This window comes from Osmerus mordax, chromosome 24 (genome assembly GCF_038355195.1).
Source record: "Osmerus mordax isolate fOsmMor3 chromosome 24, fOsmMor3.pri, whole genome shotgun sequence".
Lineage (NCBI taxonomy): Eukaryota > Metazoa > Chordata > Actinopteri > Osmeriformes > Osmeridae > Osmerus > Osmerus mordax.
In genome coordinates, this window is record NC_090073.1 from 2,428,678 (window position 1) to 2,449,796 (window position 21,119).

Here is a 21,119-nt window from a genome sequence, read left to right on the forward strand (position 1 = left end):
GTTGGGGCGTATTGATTTTGGTCATATTTTGATATGTCACTCATCAGATCAGGTGAGTTCAAGGCCATGATGAACTTGTCTCCACTGTCAGGGGCCCATCTGTATGTAGGATGTAATTTATACAGTTTATTGGGTTCCTTCTTTGTTTCACTCAGTTGACCTGACAGTTTAAAAAATAGATTTATTTGGTTGTGGTCTGAGAGGGGGGATTGCTGTCTGACAGTGAATGCACTGATAGTGGAGGGGTCCATGTCAGTGATTGCATAGTCTACCACACTAGACCCAAGAGCTGATGAGTATGTGAATCTCCCCAAAGAGTCCCCTCTGAACCTACCATTAACTATGTACAGGCCTAAGGCCCGACAGAGATGCACTACCTCCTTGCCACTTTGATTTATTACAGAATCAAGGTTATTCCGGTGGGTGATGGTAGGTGTGGTAAACAGGGGAGACTGACCAAACACATGGTTGTTTCCCTGTGGGTCGATTATGTCAGGTTCGGTTCCTGTCCGTCCATTCAGATCTCCAATTAGGAGCACGTTTCCCTGGGTTTGGAAATATGTAATTTCGGAATGGAGAGTTTCAAAAATGTCTTCTTCAAAGTAAGGAGAATCTATTGGGGGTATATAAATAGCACAGAGATATAGATCTCTATCAGTGATGCCCAGGGTTTGATCTAACCTTAACCAGATATAGGATTTACCCTGTTTAACTGGTGAGATATGATGGCAAAGACCTTCTTTATACCACACCAAGATCCCCCCCGATGTTCTGCCCTTGCGTATTTTAGTTAGTTTTAAAGAGGGCACCATGACTTCATTGTATCCTGGGGGACAGTGAGTGAGCAGATTATTTTGACACCATGTTTCTGTCAGCACAATTATATCAACATCTTTGATAGAGTTCATAAATTCAGGGTTTCCACTCTTCAGCTCAAAGGTTGAGGAGTGAAGACCCTGTATATTCCAACAACTTATATGAAATGAACGCATTTGAAAACAATCAAAATGAACCTGGATAGTGAGACAAATTAAAACACCTACAATTATTTCTCTATTAACAACACTATATAATAAATGTATTTTGTGGAGGTGTACTGTTTTGCAAATATTACCACTGTATGGGTTACTACTATTTCTATTACTACGACTACAAACAGTATAGTTCCATGTTGTTCTGTTTGTCAACTGGGAAGGTGTACAGTACAACTTAGCTGGATAGAAGCCTGCTGCACAGGGTGTGCAGCATCTCCCTGATGTCTCCCAGCTCAGAGGTAGCAGGGGCTGTGGCAGCAGCCTGGGCTACAGCTGTAGCATAGCTCCGCTGCTGTGGATGTGGAGGGGGACAAGGGGCTGCAGCATAGCTCTGCTGCTGTGGATGTGGAGGGGGACAAGGGGCTGCAGCATAGCTCCGCTGCTGTGGATGTGGAGGGGGACAAGGGGCTGCAGCATAGCTCCGCTGCTGTGGATGTGGAGGGGGACAAGGGGCTGCAGCATAGCTCCGCTGCTGTGGATGTGGAGGGGGACAAGGGGCTGCAGCATAGCTCTGCTGCTGTGGATGTGGAGGGGGACAAGGGGCTGCAGCATAGCTCCGCTGCTGTGGATGTGGAGGGGGACAAGGGGCTGCAGCATGGCTCCGCTGCTGTGGATGTGGAGGGGGACAAGGGGCTGCAGCATAGCTCTGCTGCTGTGGATGTGGAGGGGGACAAGGGGCTGCAGCATAGCTCTGCTGCTGTGGATGTGGAGGGGGACAAGGGGCTGCAGCATGGCTTTGCTGCTGTGGGTGTGGAGGGGGACAAGGGGCTGCAGCATAGCTCTGCTGCTGTGGGTGTGGAGGGGGTCCGTGGGCAGAAGTTGGGGAGGGGGAAGGTGGTCTCCTCTGGTTGTGCCTCACAGTGGTGAGGTGGTGGCTGTGTGGGGAGTGGGATGTCCAGGCTGGATTGTTGTGTCTCCTCGCAGTAGGGGGGATGATTCTAGGGTGGTGGTGGGTAGGAGAAGGGTGGTCTCTGAAGTTCCCAGTAGGGGAGGGGGTGGAGGGGTTGCGTCCCAGAGCTGCATCTTTGAGGGTCTTTGCAAATATTCCCACCTTCTCTTTGTGTACATGGAGTCCGTCATAAAGGTCCCAGGTGCCAATGGTTGGGTGGAAGGCCAGGTGGACATTAGGTAAGGTGGAACATCCTCTTCTGACCTCCATATTAATATCATGGATGACATGAGGGGGGGTGTCTGTCCTAGGAAGTAGAGTGGAGACCACAATTCGGGTATCAGGGAACTCCATACTGGCCTGCTCCGCCATCTTCTTTATTGCTTCAGCGGTGTCCTTTCGGAGGCTGTGCAGGTCGTTTGTTCCTGTGTGGATCACCAGGCACTGAGGGCTCTTGAGGGTCTCCTTTTTCAGCAGCTTCATTGCCTGGCCTGTGGTGCTGCAGCGTTTAGACAGCACTTTTTTACCTGGAAAAAGTTTTCTTGTGTCCAAGAATTTCCCATTTGAATCGGCCAGCAGGACCACTTGTGGGGCTTGTTCTTCAGGAGTGGAGGTGAGCTGGGATGGGCAGGGTTGGCCGTTGGCAGCTGGGTGTGTGGATGTATCAGGAGGTGTCAGGGTGTTGTTGGGCTGGGTGCTGGTTAGTGAGGATGGGACAGAATCAAGGCAAGGATTTGGGACACTGGCAAGGAGAGTCTGTGTCTCTGTACTTGTTGTTGTGGGGATTGATGAGAGTTTGTCTGTCAGGTGTTGGACTTGTCTGATGAAGCTCCTTTCTCTCTTCTCAGCATCTTCCTTTATTTTGGTTAACTGAGCACGGAGTACACTGTTTTCCTGTCTGAGTGCCTCTAGACTTCCTCTGAAGTCAGATGCAGAGGCCTGGTTGTCCCTCTTGAGCTGCTGGAGCTCCTCTCTAAGCTGCTGTAAAGTACTGTCTGGGAGGTTGGACAGCCTGGCCTGGGTCAGCTCTTTGAACTCGGCAAAATCCAGTTCCAGCAGGGCCATACTCTCCTTGAACTGATTGGTGGAGCTGGCAGGTGTGGGAGGGGCCGAGATGGAGAAGGTGGTGGGGTTCTCTTCCGGGCTCTCATCTTCACTGTTAGAAGAGACATTGGTCTTCTTGGTGGCCACCTCATCTTTTAACAGGGGGAATGCCTCTTCAAAGGACTCCAGGTTGGCTTCATTTCCTTGGATCATGACCTTTCCTTTGGTGTAGTATGTGATGGTGAGCAGAGGGTCATCCTTGTCAAGGTGTTCATCTTTACAAATCTTTAATCTGCCTCCTGAGCCGATGCCCTCACTGGATACGTATGTGTAATTGTTGCAGAGGGTATCTTTCCAGATGTAGATGGAATCAGTGAAGAATAAAATGTTGTTCTTTTTTCTTCCTCCTTTTTGCTGGACATAGTCTATGAAGAGGACTTCTGGGTTTTCCTGTAGAGTTTTCTCTTTGTGTTTCTCTCTAGCTGTCCCACTCTTACATTTGGCAGGGTATTCTACCTCTCTGCTCTGTGTTGTGAGAGCAGTGCTGCACTTAGGTGCTAGCTGGCAGGTTTCCATGGCGACCAATTGTTTACTCCAAAAAGTTAGCTTAGCTATTTACTTTGTTTCTTCTTCTAAACACTGTCAAAACTAAACAAAGTATAGTTGACAGGATACACAGATATTATTAATCAACTAATAGTCAAAGTTACCGACAATAATCCGACAATAATCCTTATAATCTTCTTCTGATCTTCATAAAAGTAATATTTTCCCTTGGAATGTTTATAACTGTCAGTTGACAGTTGAGAGCTAGCAGTTTATAGCAGTTGATGGCTAGGTAGTTTGATTGATAAAAATGTATCCAAGGTGTGTTTTTTTCTTCTTTTCGAGTTGATAGGTGTTGTTACCTCATCTTTACAGTCCTTTACAGTCCTTTTAGGAAATTATTGAATGGTTGTCTTATGGTGATGTCCCACTTCTAGGTTCATATTTGAGAGATATTCAGGAGCACATTTTTATGCAGCTAGTTGCCCGGAACTTGCCCTCTTTATCACTCAGTGAGTTAGACCCCCCCCCCTACCAACACCCCTCTCTATCACTCACAGTGAGTTAGACCCCCCCCCCCCCTCCCAACACCCCTCTTTATCACTCAGTGAGTTAGACCCCCCCCCCCCTACCAACACCCCTCTTTATCACTCAGTGAGTTAGACCCCCCCCCCTACCAACACCCCTCTTTATCACTCAGTGAGTTAGACCCCCCCCCCCCTACCAACACCCCTCTTTATCACTCAGTGAGTTAGACCCCCCCCCCCTACCAACACCCCTCTTTATCACTCAGTGAGTTAGACCCCCCCCCCTACCAACACCCCTCTCTATCACTCACAGTGAGTTAGACCCCCCCCTACCAACACCCCTCTTTATCACTCACAGTGAGTTAGACCCCCCCCCCCCCCCCCTCCCAACACCCCTCTTTATCACTCACAGTGAGTTAGACCCCCCCCCCCCCCTCCCAACACCCCTCTTTATCACTCACAGTGAGATAGACCCCCCCCCCCCCCTACCAACACCCCTCTTTATCACTCACAGTGAGTTAGACCCCCCCCCCCTACCAACACCCCTCTTTATCACTCAGTGAGTTAGACCCCCCCATCCCAACACCACTCTTTATCACTCACAGTGAGTTAGACCCCCCCCCCCCTCCCAACACCCCTCTTTATCACTCAGTGAGTTAGACCCCCCCCCCTTAAAACACCCCTCTTTATCACTCAGTGAGTTAGACCCCCCCCCCTACCAACACCCCTCTTTATCACTCAGTGAGTTAGACCCCCCCCTCCCAACACCCCTCTTTATCACTCAGTGAGTTAGACCCCCCCCCCCCCCCTACCAACACCCCTCTTTATCACTCAGTGAGTTAGACCCACCCCTCCCAACACCCATCTTTATCACTCAGTGAGTTAGACCCCCCCCCCCCCACCAACACCCCTCTTTATCACTCAGTGAGTTAGACCCCCCCCTCCCAACACCCCTCTTTATCACTCACAGTGAGTTAGACCCCCCCCCCCTACCAACACCCCTCTCTATCACTCACAGTGAGTTAGACCCCCCCCTACCAACACCCCTCTTTATCACTCACAGTGAGTTAGACCCCCCCCCCTACCAACACCCCTCTCTATCACTCACAGTGAGTTAGACCCCCCCCTACCAACACCCCTCTTTATCACTCACAGTGAGTTAGACCCCCCCCCCCCTCCCAACACCCCTCTTTATCACTCACAGTGAGATAGACCCCCCCCCCCCTACCAACACCCCTCTTTATCACTCACAGTGAGTTAGACCCCCCCCCCCCCTACCAACACCCCTCTTTATCACTCAGTGAGTTAGACCCCCCCCCCCTACCAACACCCCTCTTTATCACTCAGTGAGTTAGACCCCCCCCCCCTACCAACACCCCTCTTTATCACTCAGTGAGTTAGACCCCCCCCCCCCTACCAACACCCCTCTTTATCACTCAGTGAGTTAGACCCCCCCCCCTACCAACACCCCTCTCTATCACTCACAGTGAGTTAGACCCCCCCCTACCAACACCCCTCTTTATCACTCACAGTGAGTTAGACCCCCCCCGCCCCCTCCCAACACCCCTCTTTATCACTCACAGTGAGATAGACCCCCCCCCCCCCCCTACCAACACCCCTCTTTATCACTCACAGTGAGTTAGACCCCCCCCCCCCTACCAACACCCCTCTTTATCACTCAGTGAGTTAGACCCCCCCCCCCCTCCCAACACCCCTCTTTATCACTCAGTGAGTTAGACCCCCCCCCCGTACCAACACCCCTCTTTATCACTCACAGTGAGTTAGACCCCCCCCCCCCTCCCAACACCCCTCTTTATCACTCAGTGAGTTAGACCCCCCCCCGTACCAACACCCCTCTTCATCACTCAGTGAGTTAGACCCCCCCCCCTACCAACACCCCTCTCTATCACTCACAGTGAGTTAGACCCCCCCCTCCCAACACCCTTCTTTATCACTCACAGTGAGTTAGACCCCCCCCCCCCCCAACACCCCTCTTTATCACTCAGTGAGTTAGACCCCCCCCCCTACCAACACCCCTCTTTATCACTCAGTGAGTTAGACCCCCCCCCCTACCAACACCCCTCTTTATCACTCAGTGAGTTAGACCCCCCCCCCTACCAACACCCCTCTTTATCACTCAGTGAGTTAGACCCCCCCCCCTACCAACACCCATCTTTATCACTCAGTGAGTTAGACCCCCCCCCCCCACCAACAGCCCTCTTTATCACTCAGTGAGTTAGACCCCCCCCTCCCAACACCCCTCTTTATCACTCAGTGAGTTAGACCCCCCCCCCTACCAACACCCCTCTCTATCACTCACAGTGAGTTAGACCCCCCCCTCCCAACACCCTTCTTTATCACTCACAGTGAGTTAGACCCCCCCCCCCTCCCAACACCCCTCTTTATCACTCAGTGAGTTAGACCCCCCCCCCCCTACCAACACCCCTCTTTATCACTCAGTGAGTTAGACCCCCCACCAACACCCCTCTTTATCACTCAGTGAGTTAGACCCCCCCCCCCCTCCCAACACCCATCTTTATCACTCAGTGAGTTAGACCCCCCACCAACACCCCTCTTTATCACTCAGTGAGTTAGACCCCCCCCTCCCAACACCCCTCTTTATCACTCACAGTGAGTTAGACCCCCCCCCCCTACCAACACCCCTCTCTATCACTCACAGTGAGTTAGACCCCCCCCTACCAACACCCCTCTTTATCACTCACAGTGAGTTAGACCCCCCCCCCTACCAACACCCCTCTCTATCACTCACAGTGAGTTAGACCCCCCCCTACCAACACCCCTCTTTATCACTCACAGTGAGTTAGACCCCCCCCCCCCCCTCCCAACACCCCTCTTTATCACTCACAGTGAGATAGACCCCCCCCCCCCCTACCAACACCCCTCTTTATCACTCACAGTGAGTTAGACCCCCCCCCCCTCCCAACACCCCTCTTTATCACTCAGTGAGTTAGACCCCCCCCCCCCTACCAACACCCCTCTTTATCACTCAGTGAGTTAGACCCCCCCCCCTACCAACACCCCTCTTTATCACTCAGTGAGTTAGACCCCCCCCCCCCACCAACACCCCTCTTTATCACTCAGTGAGTTAGACCCCCCCCCCCTACCAACACCCCTCTTTATCACTCAGTGAGTTAGACCCCCCCCCCCTACCAACACCCCTCTCTATCACTCACAGTGAGTTAGACCCCCCCCTACCAACACCCCTCTTTATCACTCACAGTGAGTTAGACCCCCCCCCCCCCCCTCCCAACACCCCTCTTTATCACTCACAGTGAGATAGACCCCCCCCCCCCCTACCAACACCCCTCTTTATCACTCACAGTGAGTTAGACCCCCCCCCCCTACCAACACCCCTCTTTATCACTCATAGTGAGTTGGACCCCCCCCTACCAACACCCCTCTTTATCACTCAGTGAGTTAGACCCCCCCCCCCTACCAACACCCCTCTCTATCACTCACAGTGAGTTAGACCCCCCCCTACCAACACCCCTCTTTATCACTCACAGTGAGTTAGACCCCCCCCCCCCCCTCCCAACACCCCTCTCTATCACTCACAGTGAGTTAGACCCCCCCCTACCAACACCCCTCTTTATCACTCACAGTGAGTTAGACCCCCCCCCCCCCCCTCCCAACACCCCTCTTTATCACTCAGTGAGTTAGACCCCCCCCCCGTACCGACACCCCTCTTTATCACTCACAGTGAGTTAGACCCCCCCCCCCTCCCAACACCCCTCTTTATCACTCACAGTGAGTTAGACCCCCCCCCCCTCCCAACACCCCTCTTTATCACTCAGTGAGTTAGACCCCCCCCCCGTACCAACACCCCTCTTTATCACTCACAGTGAGTTAGACCCCCCCCCCTCCCAACACCCCTCTTTATCACTCAGTGAGTTAGACCCCCCCCCCCTCCCAACACCCCTCTTTATCACTCAGTGAGTTAGACCCCCCCCCCGTACCAACACCCCTCTTCATCACTCAGTGAGTTAGACCCCCCCCCCTACCCACACCCCTCTCTATCACTCACAGTGAGTTAGACCCCCCCCTCCCAACACCCTTCTTTATCACTCACAGTGAGTTAGACCCCCCCCCCCTCCCAACACCCCTCTTTATCACTCAGTGAGTTAGACCCCCCCCCCCTACCAACACCCCTCTTTATCACTCAGTGAGTTAGACCCCCCCCCCTACCAACACCCATCTTTATCACTCAGTGAGTTAGACCCCCCCCCCCACCAACACCCCTCTTTATCACTCAGTGAGTTAGACCCCCCCCTCCCAACACCCCTCTTTATCACTCAGTGAGTTAGACCCCCCCCGTACCAACACCCCTCTTCATCACTCATTGAGTTAGACCCCCCCCCCCTACCAACACCCCTCTCTATCACTCACAGTGAGTTAGACCCCCCCCTCCCAACACCCTTCTTTATCACTCACAGTGAGTTAGACCCCCCCCCCCTCCCAACACCCCTCTTTATCACTCAGTGAGTTAGACCCCCCCCCCCCCTACCAACACCCCTCTTTATCACTCAGTGAGTTAGACCCACCCCTCCCAACACCCATCTTTATCACTCAGTGAGTTAGACCCCCCCCCCCCTACCAACACCCCTCTTTATCACTCACAGTGAGTTAGACCCCCCCCCCTACCAACACCCCTCTCTATCACTCACAGTGAGTTAGACCCCCCCCTACCAACACCCCTCTTTATCACTCACAGTGAGTTAGACCCCCCCCCCCCCCTCCCAACACCCCTCTTTATCAATTCAATTCAATTCAATTGGCTTTATTAGCATTAAGGAACAAATGTTCATATTGCCAAAGCAACGGTGGAGCCACAGAAACAGTATTCATATCATTACTATGGACATCGTTATACTATTACAACTATTACTATAACAACCAAACATGGCAAATTCAGTTGAAAGATTAAAGGATTGATTACGTAATATATATATACATATATACAGACATACACATGTCAGTCATACACATAGTATATTTTGTGTGTGTGCTTTGTGTGTGTGCCTTGTGTGTCTAGGTCACTCACTGTCTCTCAGGTTGTGGCATACTGATACATACTGGGCAGCAAGGTATGTCCTGTCTCCTTCTCCTAGGAGGATTTTTACCTTTGAGAGGTCACTAAGACCTTTGAAATCTGACATTACAGAGTGGAGTTTGTTCCAGTAATCATTTCTTATATCACTGAATGTTTCACATTGTAGGAGGAAGTGCATCTCTGTCTCGACCTCACCTGTCGAACAGTGACCACATATTCTGTTTTCTTTTGGTTGCCATGATTTTTTGTGTCGTCCTGTTTCAATTGCCAATTGGTGGTCACTGAGCCTGTACTTGGTTAGGATCTGTCTGTGCTTTCTATCTCTGACAGTATAGAGATATTCTGCCAGTTTATAATCTCTTTCTAAGGCTAGATAACATTCTAATCGACTTTGGCTTTTAGTTTCTTCTTTCCAATGTTCCAGGTAGGTTTCTTTACATTGTGTTATAATTTGGTTGACTCTGATTGGTGTTTGGAAAGCAGTGTTGGTGTGAGACTGGTCAGGGTGTGTCTGGGTGGGGGCAGTGAGTCTCAGCACCAACTGACATAGGGGACTCTTATCTGGGTTCAGCTCTTGGGTTTGGAGGGCTTTGGAGTGGAGGGTGTCTAGAGGGCTGGATTTAAGGTGATTGAAGAAGTTTAGTGCTCTCTTTTGGATATTAATTATCATTGGGTATCTGCCTAATTCTGCTCTACATGCATTTGTTGGCGTCTTTCTGTGAACATGTAAGATGTATCTGCAGAATTCTGCATGTAGAGATTCTGTTGGGTGTTTGTCCCAGCGGGTATAGCTATGATGACTGAGTGGACCCCATACTTCACTACCATACAGCGCAATGGGCTGGATCACACTATCAAATATTTTAAGCCAGATTTTAATTGGAATTTGCAAATTATAAAATTTTCTTCTAATTGCATTTAGGGCTCTTCGAGCTTTTTCTTTTAGTGCATTGACTGCCATGTTGAAACTCCCTGATGCTGTTATGGTTAAACCAAGATAGTTAGAACTCAACTTTATCACTCACAGTGAGATAGACCCCCCCCCCCCCCTACCAACACCCCTCTTTATCACTCACAGTGAGTTAGACCCCCCCCCCCCCTCCCAACACCCCTCTTTATCACTCAGTGAGTTAGACCCCCCCCCCCTACCAACACCCCTCTTTATCACTCAGTGAGTTAGACCCCCCCCCCCCTACCAACACCCCTCTTTATCACTCAGTGAGTTAGACCCCCCCCCCCTACCAACACCCCTCTTTATCACTCAGTGAGTTAGACCCCCCCCCCCTACCAACACCCCTCTTTATCACTCAGTGAGTTAGACCCCCCCCCCTACCAACACCCCTCTCTATCACTCACAGTGAGTTAGACCCCCCCCTACCAACACCCCTCTTTATCACTCACAGTGAGTTAGACCCCCTCCCCTCCCAACACCCCTCTTTATCACTCACAGTGAGTTAGACCCCCCCCCCCCCTACCAACACCCCTCTTTATCACTCAGTGAGTTAGACCCCCCCCCCCCTCCCAACACCCCTCTTTATCACTCAGTGAGTTAGACCCCCCCCCCGTACCGACACCCCTCTTTATCACTCACAGTGAGTTAGACCCCCCCCCCCCCTCCCAACACCCCTCTTTATCACTCAGTGAGTTAGACCCCCCCCCCTCCCAACACCCCTCTTTATCACTCAGTGAGTTAGAACCCCCCCCCGTACCAACACCCCTCTTCATCACTCAGTGAGTTAGACCCCCCCCCCTACCAACACCCCTCTTCATCACTCAGTGAGTTAGACCCCCCCCCCCTACCAACACCCCTCTTTATCACTCAGTGAGTTAGACCCCCCCCCCTACCAACACCCCTCTTTATCACTCAGTGAGTTAGACCCCCCCCCCCCCTACCAACACCCCTCTTTATCACTCAGTGAGTTAGACCCCCCCCCCCCTCCCAACACCCCTCTTTATCACTCAGTGAGTTAGACCCCCCCCCCTACCAACACCCCTCTTTATCACTCAGTGAGTTAGACCCCCCCCCCTACCAACACCCCTCTTTATCACACAGTGAGTTAGACCCCCTCCCCTACGAACACCCCTCTTTATCACTCAGTGAGTTAGACCCCGCCCCCCTACCAACACCCCTCTTTATCACTCAGTGAGTTAGACCCCCCCCCCGTACCAACACCCCTCTTCATCACTCAGTGAGTTAGACCCCCCCCCCTACCAACACCCCTCTCTATCACTCACAGTGAGTTAGACCCCCCCCGTACCAACACCCCTCTTTATCACTCAGTGAGTTAGACCCCCCCCCCCTCCCAACACCCCTCTTTATCACTCACAGTGAGTTAGACCCCCCCCCCCCCTACCAACACCCCTCTCTATCACTCACAGTGAGTTAGGCCCCCCCCCGTACCAACACCCCTCTTTATCACTCACAGTGAGTTAGACCCCCCCCCCCTACCAACACCCCTCTCTATCACTCACAGTGAGTTAGGCCCCCCCCGTACCAACACCCCTCTTTATCACTCAGTGAGTTAGACCCCCCCCCCCTACCAACACCCATCTTTATCACTCAGTGAGTTAGACCCCATCCCAACACCCCTCTTTATCACTCAGTGAGTTAGAGGAGGTGGTGGGTAGAGAGGAGGTCAGGGGGAGAGGGGATCACACTAGACACACAGTGTATATTCAAGTGGGTAATAATGTCCCATTACTGTTCCTAAATGTAGTGTTTTCATAGTGTGTGTGTGTGTGTGTGTACGTGTGTGTGTGTACGTGTGTGTGTGTGTGTGTGTACATGTGTGTGTGCGCGTGTGTGTAGGACCACTGGGTCACCAACGAACACACAGCATGTCTTCTATCATCCTGTATAAAACATCTTTATTTCTCTTTATTTAGGCAGTAAGACACTATTTAGTTTATCACATTCAGTGGAACTGAGATCAAAGACAGGAATGTTGTTTGTCAACAATGAAAACAAAACAAACATTCTACACACACACCAATATTTACAAACACTCTGGGATATCAATTACAACTGTATACAGTTCAATCTTCAATGACATCTATGTGAGCACAGTGTGTGAGAGTGTGTGTGGGCTATTCTACCTGACACAGGGACACTGAGTCATAAACCCTGAACCCAGGATAGAGGGGCTCAGTGAATGTGCTGTGGAATGTGTGCAGGTGGGTCAGTGTGTCAGAGGAGACTGTGTAGAAGGACAGAGTGCCGGCCGGCCAGTCCAGATACACTCCTACTCTGTGGGAGCTGGAGGGGGGGGCAGGTATGACAGTCATCTTATTATTGTGCACGGCAGAGTAACTGTTACCACGACACTCCAGACTCCAGGACTTGTTATTGAGTCCAAGCAGACAGTCATCACCCTCTCCTCTCCTGCTGATTCCTTTATATGTCACTGCTATATAAACCCATCCTCCTTCACTCCTCTCTGCCTCCCAGTAACAGCGCCCAGACAGACCCTCTCTACACAGCACCTGTGGCCAGTCCTCAAATCTCTCTGGGTGATCAGGATACAGCTGCTCCTCTCTCCTCCATGTCACCTTTCTGTTCTCCTCAGACAGAGAGAGTTCTCTGTGTGCTGTGTTTGGGTCCAGTGTGAGCTCACAGACATCTGATGGGGGAGACCAAGACACAATATATTACTGATCATCATCATTCACATTAGAATGTCTCCCTCTTCCTGCCCTGCCTCCCCCTTTCATTCCCCCCCCCCCACCTCCTCTCCCCCCCACCTCCTCTCCCCCCCACCTCCTCTCCCCCCCCACCTCCTCCTCTCCCCCCACCCCCCTTATCAACTCTCTCCCCCCCACCCCCTGACCTCCTCTTCCCCCCGCCCCCCTCTCCCCCCCCCACCCCCCTTATCAACTCTCTCCCCCCCACCCCCTGACCTCCTCTTTCCCCAGCCCCCTTATCTACTCCCCCCCACCCCCTTACCTCCTCTCCCCCCACGCCCCTTATCTACTCTCCCCCCCCCCCCCCCGACCTCCTTTCCCCCCACCCCCGTTATCGACTCTCCCCCCACCCCATTATCTACTCTCTCCCCCCCACCCCCCTAACCTCCTCTCCCCCCAGCCCCCTTATCTACTCTCTCCCCCCCCACCCCCCTAACCTCCTCTCCCCCCCACCTCCTCCCCCCCCACCCCCCTGACCTCCTCTCACCCCAGCCCCCTCATCTACTCTCTCCCCCCACCCCTCTGTCCTCCTCTCCCCCCCACCCCTCTGTCCTCCTCTCCCCCCACCCCCCCACCTCCTCTCCCCCCACCCCCATTATCTACTCTCTCCCCCCCGCCCCCTGACCTCTTCGCTCCCCCCCCACCTCCTCCCCCCCCCCACTTCCCCCCCCCCACCCCCCTGACCTCCCCCCCCCCACCCCCCTTATCTACTCTCTCCCCCCCACCTCCTCTCCCCCCACCCACCTGACCTCCTCTCCCCCCAGCCCCCTTATCTACTCTCTCCCCCCCACCTCCTCTCCTTCCAACTCCTCCTCTCCCCCCACCCCCCTTATCAACTCTCTCCCCCCCACCCCTTATCTACTCTCCCCCCCCCCTGACCTCTCTCCCCAGCCCCCTTATCTACTCTCTCCCCCCCACCTCCTCTCCCCCAACACCACTTATCTGCTCTCTCCCCCCACCCCCATTATCTATTCTCTCCCCCCCCGCCCCCCCACCTCCTCTCCCCCCACCCACCTGACCTCCTCTCCCCCCCAGCCCCCTTATCTACTCTCTCCCCCCCACCTCCTCTCCCCCGACCCCCCCCTCCTCTCCCCACACCCCCTTGACCTCCTCTCAGAAGAGGAGAGAGACGAAAGGGGAGAAGGAGATGAAGGGAGGGGTGGGAGGAGGAGAGGGTAGGGCACTGGAGAGGGAAAGAAGCGAGGAGTGAGGGAGGGAGGAGGGGAGGGCGAGAGGAAACACACACCAGCTAGGGGAAGGGAGGGGGGGGAACAGGGGAGGGGGAGGAGAGGGGAGGGTGAAGGGAGGGCACATACGTGTGTCCATTTCTGACAGTGTCAAAGTCACTAATGGTATTGTCCCTGTATGACCCTGTGTACTAGAACTAAGTAGCAGTCAATACTCACATCTCCTAGGACCAGGTTTGATCCTGCACTCTCCACCATGATCCACACTGTAGGGAGAAGCAGAGGAATGATGAGGAAATGACACCTCACCTGTTGCTAAGTGACTAAAGTAAACATGTTGTTTCTATGTTTATCATCAGAGGTGTATTCCAGAAAACAGGTTTTACAAACTCTGAGCCTAACCCTGAACTCTGACTTGATGAACCCTGAGATGGGAAGCACAGAGTTATCGGTTCCAGAAAAACTGATCTGAGTTAGTTTAATTCTAATTCACTGGAATTAGAAATTCTCATGCGTGCAGACGAGTATGCAAACATTTTCTGAAAGGTAAACAACAACTGCAACACCAAAAGACAGACAATTGGTCAATGAGTACATTTCAATGCAGTCTATTTATTTGACATTTAACCACACGTCTTACTACAGCTGAACAAGTGGTGGAACAATCCTATGGGCACAAAACACACTTGGCAGCAGCTGAAAATGAAATATAAAATCAGTTCAAACAGGTAGGGCATATTTGGCTTTGGCCTTCCCACCCCCTTTGCATGTCATGAGTTCTGTAATGTTGTACAATGTATGTGCCCATGTGCTGAGGTGTTTTCTCCTGTTCCCACACTGTACTCCTCTAGGAGCATAGTCTGGGGGTTGACTTTTTCTCTCCTCTCCTCATGTTTCTGTCTCTCCACCTTCAAGAAAAGGCTCAAGACGCACTTGTTCCGGGAGTACAACGGTACTTAGGAATGGTTCGCTTGACCCGATGTTAGTTTCCTCAAGGATTACAATGACTCTTGCTTAGAGACTTGTTGCTCTTGTGGTTAGTGGTAACTGATTTACATTTTTGTTCTCGCTGTGATATATTGTTTTTATTACTGTTGCTTGCTTTTTTTCCCACAGGTACACTTGCACTTATAGTGGTTCATGTTGTTTAATTGTAACTTGTTTAACTACATGCTCTTATGGTTCTTCCCTTTGGCACTTACTTTGGTTGTTCACAATGTGTGCTTCATGTTTTGGCTACTCGCGATGTTTTTTGGCTATCTTGTTGTTATGATCAGTGACCTATGCACTTTGTAAAGCTCTCTCTTGGAAGTCGCTTTGGATAAAAGCGTCTGCTAAATGAATAAATGTAATGTAATGTTTCTGCTGACATTTTCAAGGGGGCGCCGATAATGGCTGCCTCGGTCGGTATCTTTCGGCCAAAGTAAATTCCTTGTCTGTCATTGTCCCATTCTGATTCAGACACATGATTGTTTTAATCATGTTTGACAGGATTAAACCAAGTACAAATCATTCAGTGGCTGTCTCAACTTGTGAGAATGCTGTTTTAACACATAGATGTTGTTTAACCTAATCCTGCTCAGTATATGAACATTGGACTTGTAGTGGACTAACAGAAAGGCGGCAGAGGAGGGCACCACCTCTGACAGAGGCAGAAGAGCTGGCTCTGAGTCAGAACGCTGGGCGACCAGCGGCTGAAGGCATCCCTGGAGGGAACTCATCCAAGCCTATCACCCCCGAGGACACAAGTGCCCACATAACATGTTAGTGTGTTTGTGGAGATTTCATTTGGGGGGTTCATTTCTCAATATTGCAAAGAATGTGTACAGTACAGTAGAACAGAATGCTCTTCATCACAGAATAATACAGATATGTTGTCTGCTGCCACAGAGGGATTCAGAAAGACCTACAGAGGTATACATCTTACTGTATGGTAGCTACTGAGCTACACTGTTCTCTCCCCATGTACATTGTTTTGAGGTTCTTGTGTGGAATTATGGGTTTGACATGTACATTGACGTGATGAGAACAAAGAATGAATGGTAAAACAACTGGCACATTCTTCTCCTTTATAACAGAGCATGACTGGGCATTACAAGGAGGAGCAGGGTTTCCCGCAGAAAACGTGTTAGTTAAGGTGGTAGGGTTTGTAGTCAGACCGGGGGGGGGGGTTGTAGAGTCTAGCCTAATGTGTTCTGGGGGGGGGGGGGTCGTTTGTACGATAGACTAATGCATTCTGCAGAGAAGGGACTGTTTGGAATTAAAGGGAGCAAACAGGACAGAGTAACACGGCATTCATCTTTCTTTTTGTTTTGGACGACGTAGTTAAGGCGGCAGGCGTGTGTTGCTTAAGCGGCCGCCTTAACTGGAAAGTGCTGCGGGAAACCCTGAGGAGGGTCCATCAACCTCCACAGCACAGATTAACAGGGACATGTTCAGTAAACACCAGGTTAGCTCTGCATGGACATTTCATGTCATCCTTATGTGTTATACACAGTGGCGGTCCTAGCACATTTTGCGCCCCAGGCAAGTTTTTCCCTTTCATATGCAACCAAACTGGCCGCAATTTAGAGCCTCTCCATGTGGTCATTTTATATCAACTATTTGTATTCATTGAATTGAAAGAAAATGTGACATATTGTGTTATGTATCGTTATCGGGATATGAAAGGATCTATATCAGCATATGAGATTTTGGTCATATCGCACAGCCCTACTGCAAACTAAAATACAACAGCACATTATCAGTAATACATTTAAAATGGGGAAAATGTGAATAATTGCTTTGCAGGTCAATTTAAGGTGTAGGCCCCTACATGTTCTGCCTGTGCCCCCAACATGTTCAGTTAGGGGCTACAGTGCTCCTAGTAAAACAAGTTAGTCTGGAGCCCTGGATGAGGAAAGGACACCCCATGTCTGATAGTTGCTTCAGGCTCGGCATGAGGGAGGAGAGAGGGAGAAATGGTTTGTTAAACAAAAGCTGCCAGCAAGCAGGTTAGGTTAGTGACCATCAGTTACCGTGGTAACGTAACCAGAGTTTGTGTTTCCTCTCTTTCTGGAACAGAAAACCCAGAGTTTCCCTCATCTCAGGATTAACAAACTCACTGTTTTCACTTCAACCCACTTTCTGGAATAGACCTCAGTAAATACAATTATGATTGTAGCTATATAATCATAATTGCACTAAAGGCTATTGTAGATTATATAGGGCTTCTCTCTTCCTAACCCACTGTCTTAAATAAACATGCAGTCTGTGATTGTATAATCATGAAATATAAGGACTATTAACATTCTTAAATGTCTATTCAGTGTTAAGCAACATTACATGAAGAGGTATATAAAAACACAAACATCTCCTTACTTGAGTTTCTCCAGTCTGCAGTGTGGATCCTCCAGTCCAGCAGAGAGCAGCTTCAATCCTTTTTCTCCTGGATGATTGTAGCTCAGGTCCAGTTCCCTCAGGTGGAAGGGGTTGGACCTCAGAGCTGAGGCCAGAGAAGCACAGCCTTCCTCTGTGACCAGACAGCCTGACAGCCTGTAGAAAGAGGATCAATGTTGTGACAGAATCCATCTGGGCCTCCAGAGTGAGTCAGCACAGAGGGGTTCATTTGGCAGGTGCTGTCATAGCTGCTCCTCCCCCTCATTAGACAGAGTGACCTTTCCCCCCAGTTCAGGAAGGTTAGGTTTGTGGTCAGTTTGGTGCTAGTAGTTCTATGGAACATCAGGACGTCTTAAATATCACGATATCGAGGAGGATGAGCAACTGAACAGTGACATGACGTTAATCACTCATGAAGTCATGACAACCTAATAAACAACAGCGACCAGCTACTTTCCCGACAAAGCCCTCTCCTGCTGCCTCTTTCTAGCTATTTGTAACTACCTCCCATTCCCCACACCCTGTCGCAGTCAACTAAAACGTAATTTATACATATAAAGTGGTAAAATATCAGCCTACCTGCCGAACTTGTTGCACTGAGTTGGATTCCAACTGAAGAATATCCCACTTCAGTCGCTCTGTAGCCTATTAGCTACAAAACGTCCTGGTTTATACCCTGAGAATCTTCTGTGGTAAACCTGAGGTAATTTGCTTCTAAATTACTGTAAAAAGCCTCAGTAAACTTATTTGTTCTGGACCGGCTACTAGTAGACTTTAACTTTCAGATGGTACATTTTTCTCTAGTTTTGAATTTTCTGAGCAGATAGACATCTGGTTCCCTTCAGAAGCCTTCAGTTGACAGTGTTCTTTTTAGCAACACGGCTAGCTGATCCAGAGACAGAGATCACATGACAGGGCGTGCCATCAAACACTTCAGGCTATTGGACAATATAAGAAGTTCTTCTAAAAAATTAAAGAGGAAAGTAAATGGAAGTGAAATTAACCAAAAGTATTCAAAAAACGTATCTAGCAAATAAATATTTGTTTTAAATAACAGAGAATGCCTGTCAGTATTTATTTAACTATGTTAAGTCATTAGATAACCTGCTGCCTGTTGGCTCTGCACTCCCTGTGAGAAGAGGAACTGCTATATTAGTATGCTGTTCATGGATTACAGATAATCATTTAACACCATCATGCCTATGTCTTTATATAGGCTATTTCAACATTTTATATTCTTTCCAAAATTCTAGTTTAAAGTTGTAACAGTCATGTTACAACTAAATGACTAAATGTAAATGTAATGTTTGCATTCTGTGCTCTTTTTGCTTTAATGTTAGGACGCATTAGCAGGGCCAACCTCAAGAAATTCAATGGCCAATGTCACCTTTTGTGATCTGTGCAAAGGACCAATAAAAGACTGACATTCTGTGTTCAACTTTCTTTCTTCACTTTTTTAAAGAGCAGATATGTGTTTGAAATCTCACTCGGTATGGGGCATTTGGCTGACTGTCAGAGAAATTTATAATGTAAGGTTATATTCTGAAAATACTGGTGCTAGCATTCCTTTGTCAGTAGAGAGCCGTCTCCCTACATGACCTATAGATGACACTAGGCTTATGTAAACAAACTGACCTAGGTTGACCATTATCATACTAGAGGTGCAATAAACCTTATCTGTGTTGAGTGAATCATATGGTCAAGCCTAGGGTCGGAGAACTCTGTAAGTTTCCACGTGCACGCGCACTCTGTCTCTGGGATCGATCATATTGACAGCTGATATGCAGGGGAGGAGGCTTCTCACCAATAAATGGTCTTACCTGAAGACTTGTGAACCAGACAAACTTTGTAGCACAATGGCGTGTGATTTTTTTGTCTCCTTGTGGGCCGGCCGCAAACAATAAAGCTTTCTTAAACTTGTTCACCGACTGACTGTGCAATGCTTAATAGATTGATATTTCAGACACTCTCCCTGCATCTCAGATGGAATACTACCATCCTATGAAGTAAAGTATGTCAGAATAAATGTGAATAGCCAGTTCCATACATATATACAGTAGTATTATAGATCAAGCACACTTTTCTTGCCATTCCTAATTTGAAACCCTTCATGTAGTGGAAGAAGCATCAACCACAGGAACAACAGCCGCCAGATGCTAAACTCACTGCCCAGGTAAATGTACAATAATATGATGAATAGTATTATCTTAACCCTTGTGTTGTCTTCAGGGTCAAACATGACTGCTATTATATTTAACAGCAGAGAAAACCCTCAAATAGTTCTTTCTTTTAACTTCAAATGTCTTACTTTTCCTAGTGACCCTGACATTCATAAAAATACATCACAACAATCACAGACACACACGTACACAATAAGAAATTGAGATTATGTGTGCTACTGATTTAGGTTACAGAGTCTATAAAGGTGCTGAAGATGACAGTACCTCCATTTCTCTTTTTGCGAAAGCCATGACTGCACATTTCAGTGTTGTAATAAAACAATTGGTGTTCACAGATTAAAGTCAATGTTTTTCCACTGTGAAGAGGGAAACCCCAGATGTTCACAAAGTTTGATGAATGATAGGTTGTGTTTCAATGCGAAATAGGTTTAAGGTTGAAAATTAAATTAAGCTGTATTTTATTACCCTTTGGGCAAGGGCATACAGATTGTTAACACTACCCAAAGAGACTGCAATCATGTTGCACATTCAGAAACAGTTGCATCAACATTTTCATTCTGTCTAAAATAAAACAAAAACATGAATCAACATATAAGCCAATCATTATGTACAGCATCTTTAAGAGTGTTTCAGATGCAGCAAATCTGCCTGTTTCTTATCAAACTAGTCCTCACTGATGACGAGAAGGCATATCTCATTCTTGGCATTAAGTTTATACCCAACTTGATGATGGTAACTTTACTAATGGCTCATGTAGAACATAAATACATACCTCAGTGTCTCCAGTTTGCAGAGTGGGTTCCCCAGTCCAGCAGAGAGCAGCTTCATGCCGGCATCCTTCAGATCATTGTTACTTAGATCTAGTTGTCTCAGGAAGGAGGTTGACTTCAGCACTGAGCCCAGAGAAGCACAGCCTTCCTCTGTGATGTGACATCCTGACAGCCTGTAGAAGGTTATCATTAGGGAGGGATCACAAACACTACTACCCTCTAGAGGTAGAAATAAAGAATATCAGTCTGATCATTTTCCTCTCAAACACGAAGAAGGTTTGATCAGTCAGATGACTGTCTGTCCTGGTTGGTCAACTTTCCCTTTATCTTAAATGCAATATCATCCTTTAATATGTAGAACATTGTACATCCAGTTACATAGTAGTACAGTATTCCAAGAATGTATTACATACTACATCCAGGAGCAGGTCTCTCAGTATACAAGGCACCTTTTCTGACCCACAACCTTTACTGCAGAGTTAGGGTGTTAATCACATGTGAAGCAGTACATTAGCAGAACAATACAAAACATACTGCCCAGGTCAACCTACAATAATATCATGGAGTAGTTTGTCTTATACAGATTCCTGTCATACCCTGATATGTTTCACCTATGTCATGTTTGTCTCCACCCCTCCAGGTGTCTCCCATCTTCCTTCCTACCCTCATTTATCCCTGTGTTTTCTGCTTGGGACCAGTTTTTGTTTGTCAAGCCTACAGAAGCCTTCCTTGTGTTTTTTCTACCTGCTTTAGTCTTTTCTGCCTCGTAGTGCCCTGCTTGGCCTCCTGCCTGCCCTGACTTAGTGATGGGG

At 49.1% G+C, this 21,119-nt stretch overlaps 2 protein-coding genes across 17 annotated transcripts in view; one reads left to right on the forward strand and one right to left on the reverse strand.

Annotated features, from left to right (window-relative positions):
- Positions 1–21,119, forward strand: part of LOC136933033 (NACHT, LRR and PYD domains-containing protein 12-like) — a 561,343-nt gene that overhangs the window by 96,528 nt on the left and 443,696 nt on the right. The gene's annotated exons all lie outside the window — the stretch shown is intronic.
- Positions 11,981–21,119, reverse strand: part of LOC136933036 (NACHT, LRR and PYD domains-containing protein 12-like) — a 60,166-nt gene continuing 51,027 nt past the window's right edge. For 3 of the 4 annotated variants that reach the window (XM_067228405.1, XM_067228404.1, XM_067228406.1), the window contains 4 exons: positions 20,310–20,480; positions 17,340–17,513; positions 14,199–14,245; positions 11,981–12,731 (listed from right to left, as the gene is read on the reverse strand). In XM_067228405.1, the coding sequence (XP_067084506.1) occupies positions 12,199–12,731; positions 14,199–14,245; positions 17,340–17,513; positions 20,310–20,480 (925 nt within the window). In that variant the 3' untranslated portion in view covers positions 11,981–12,198. The remainder of the gene's footprint in view (positions 12,732–14,198; positions 14,246–17,339; positions 17,514–20,309; positions 20,481–21,119) is intronic. The other variant, XM_067228407.1, reaches the window with a different exon arrangement.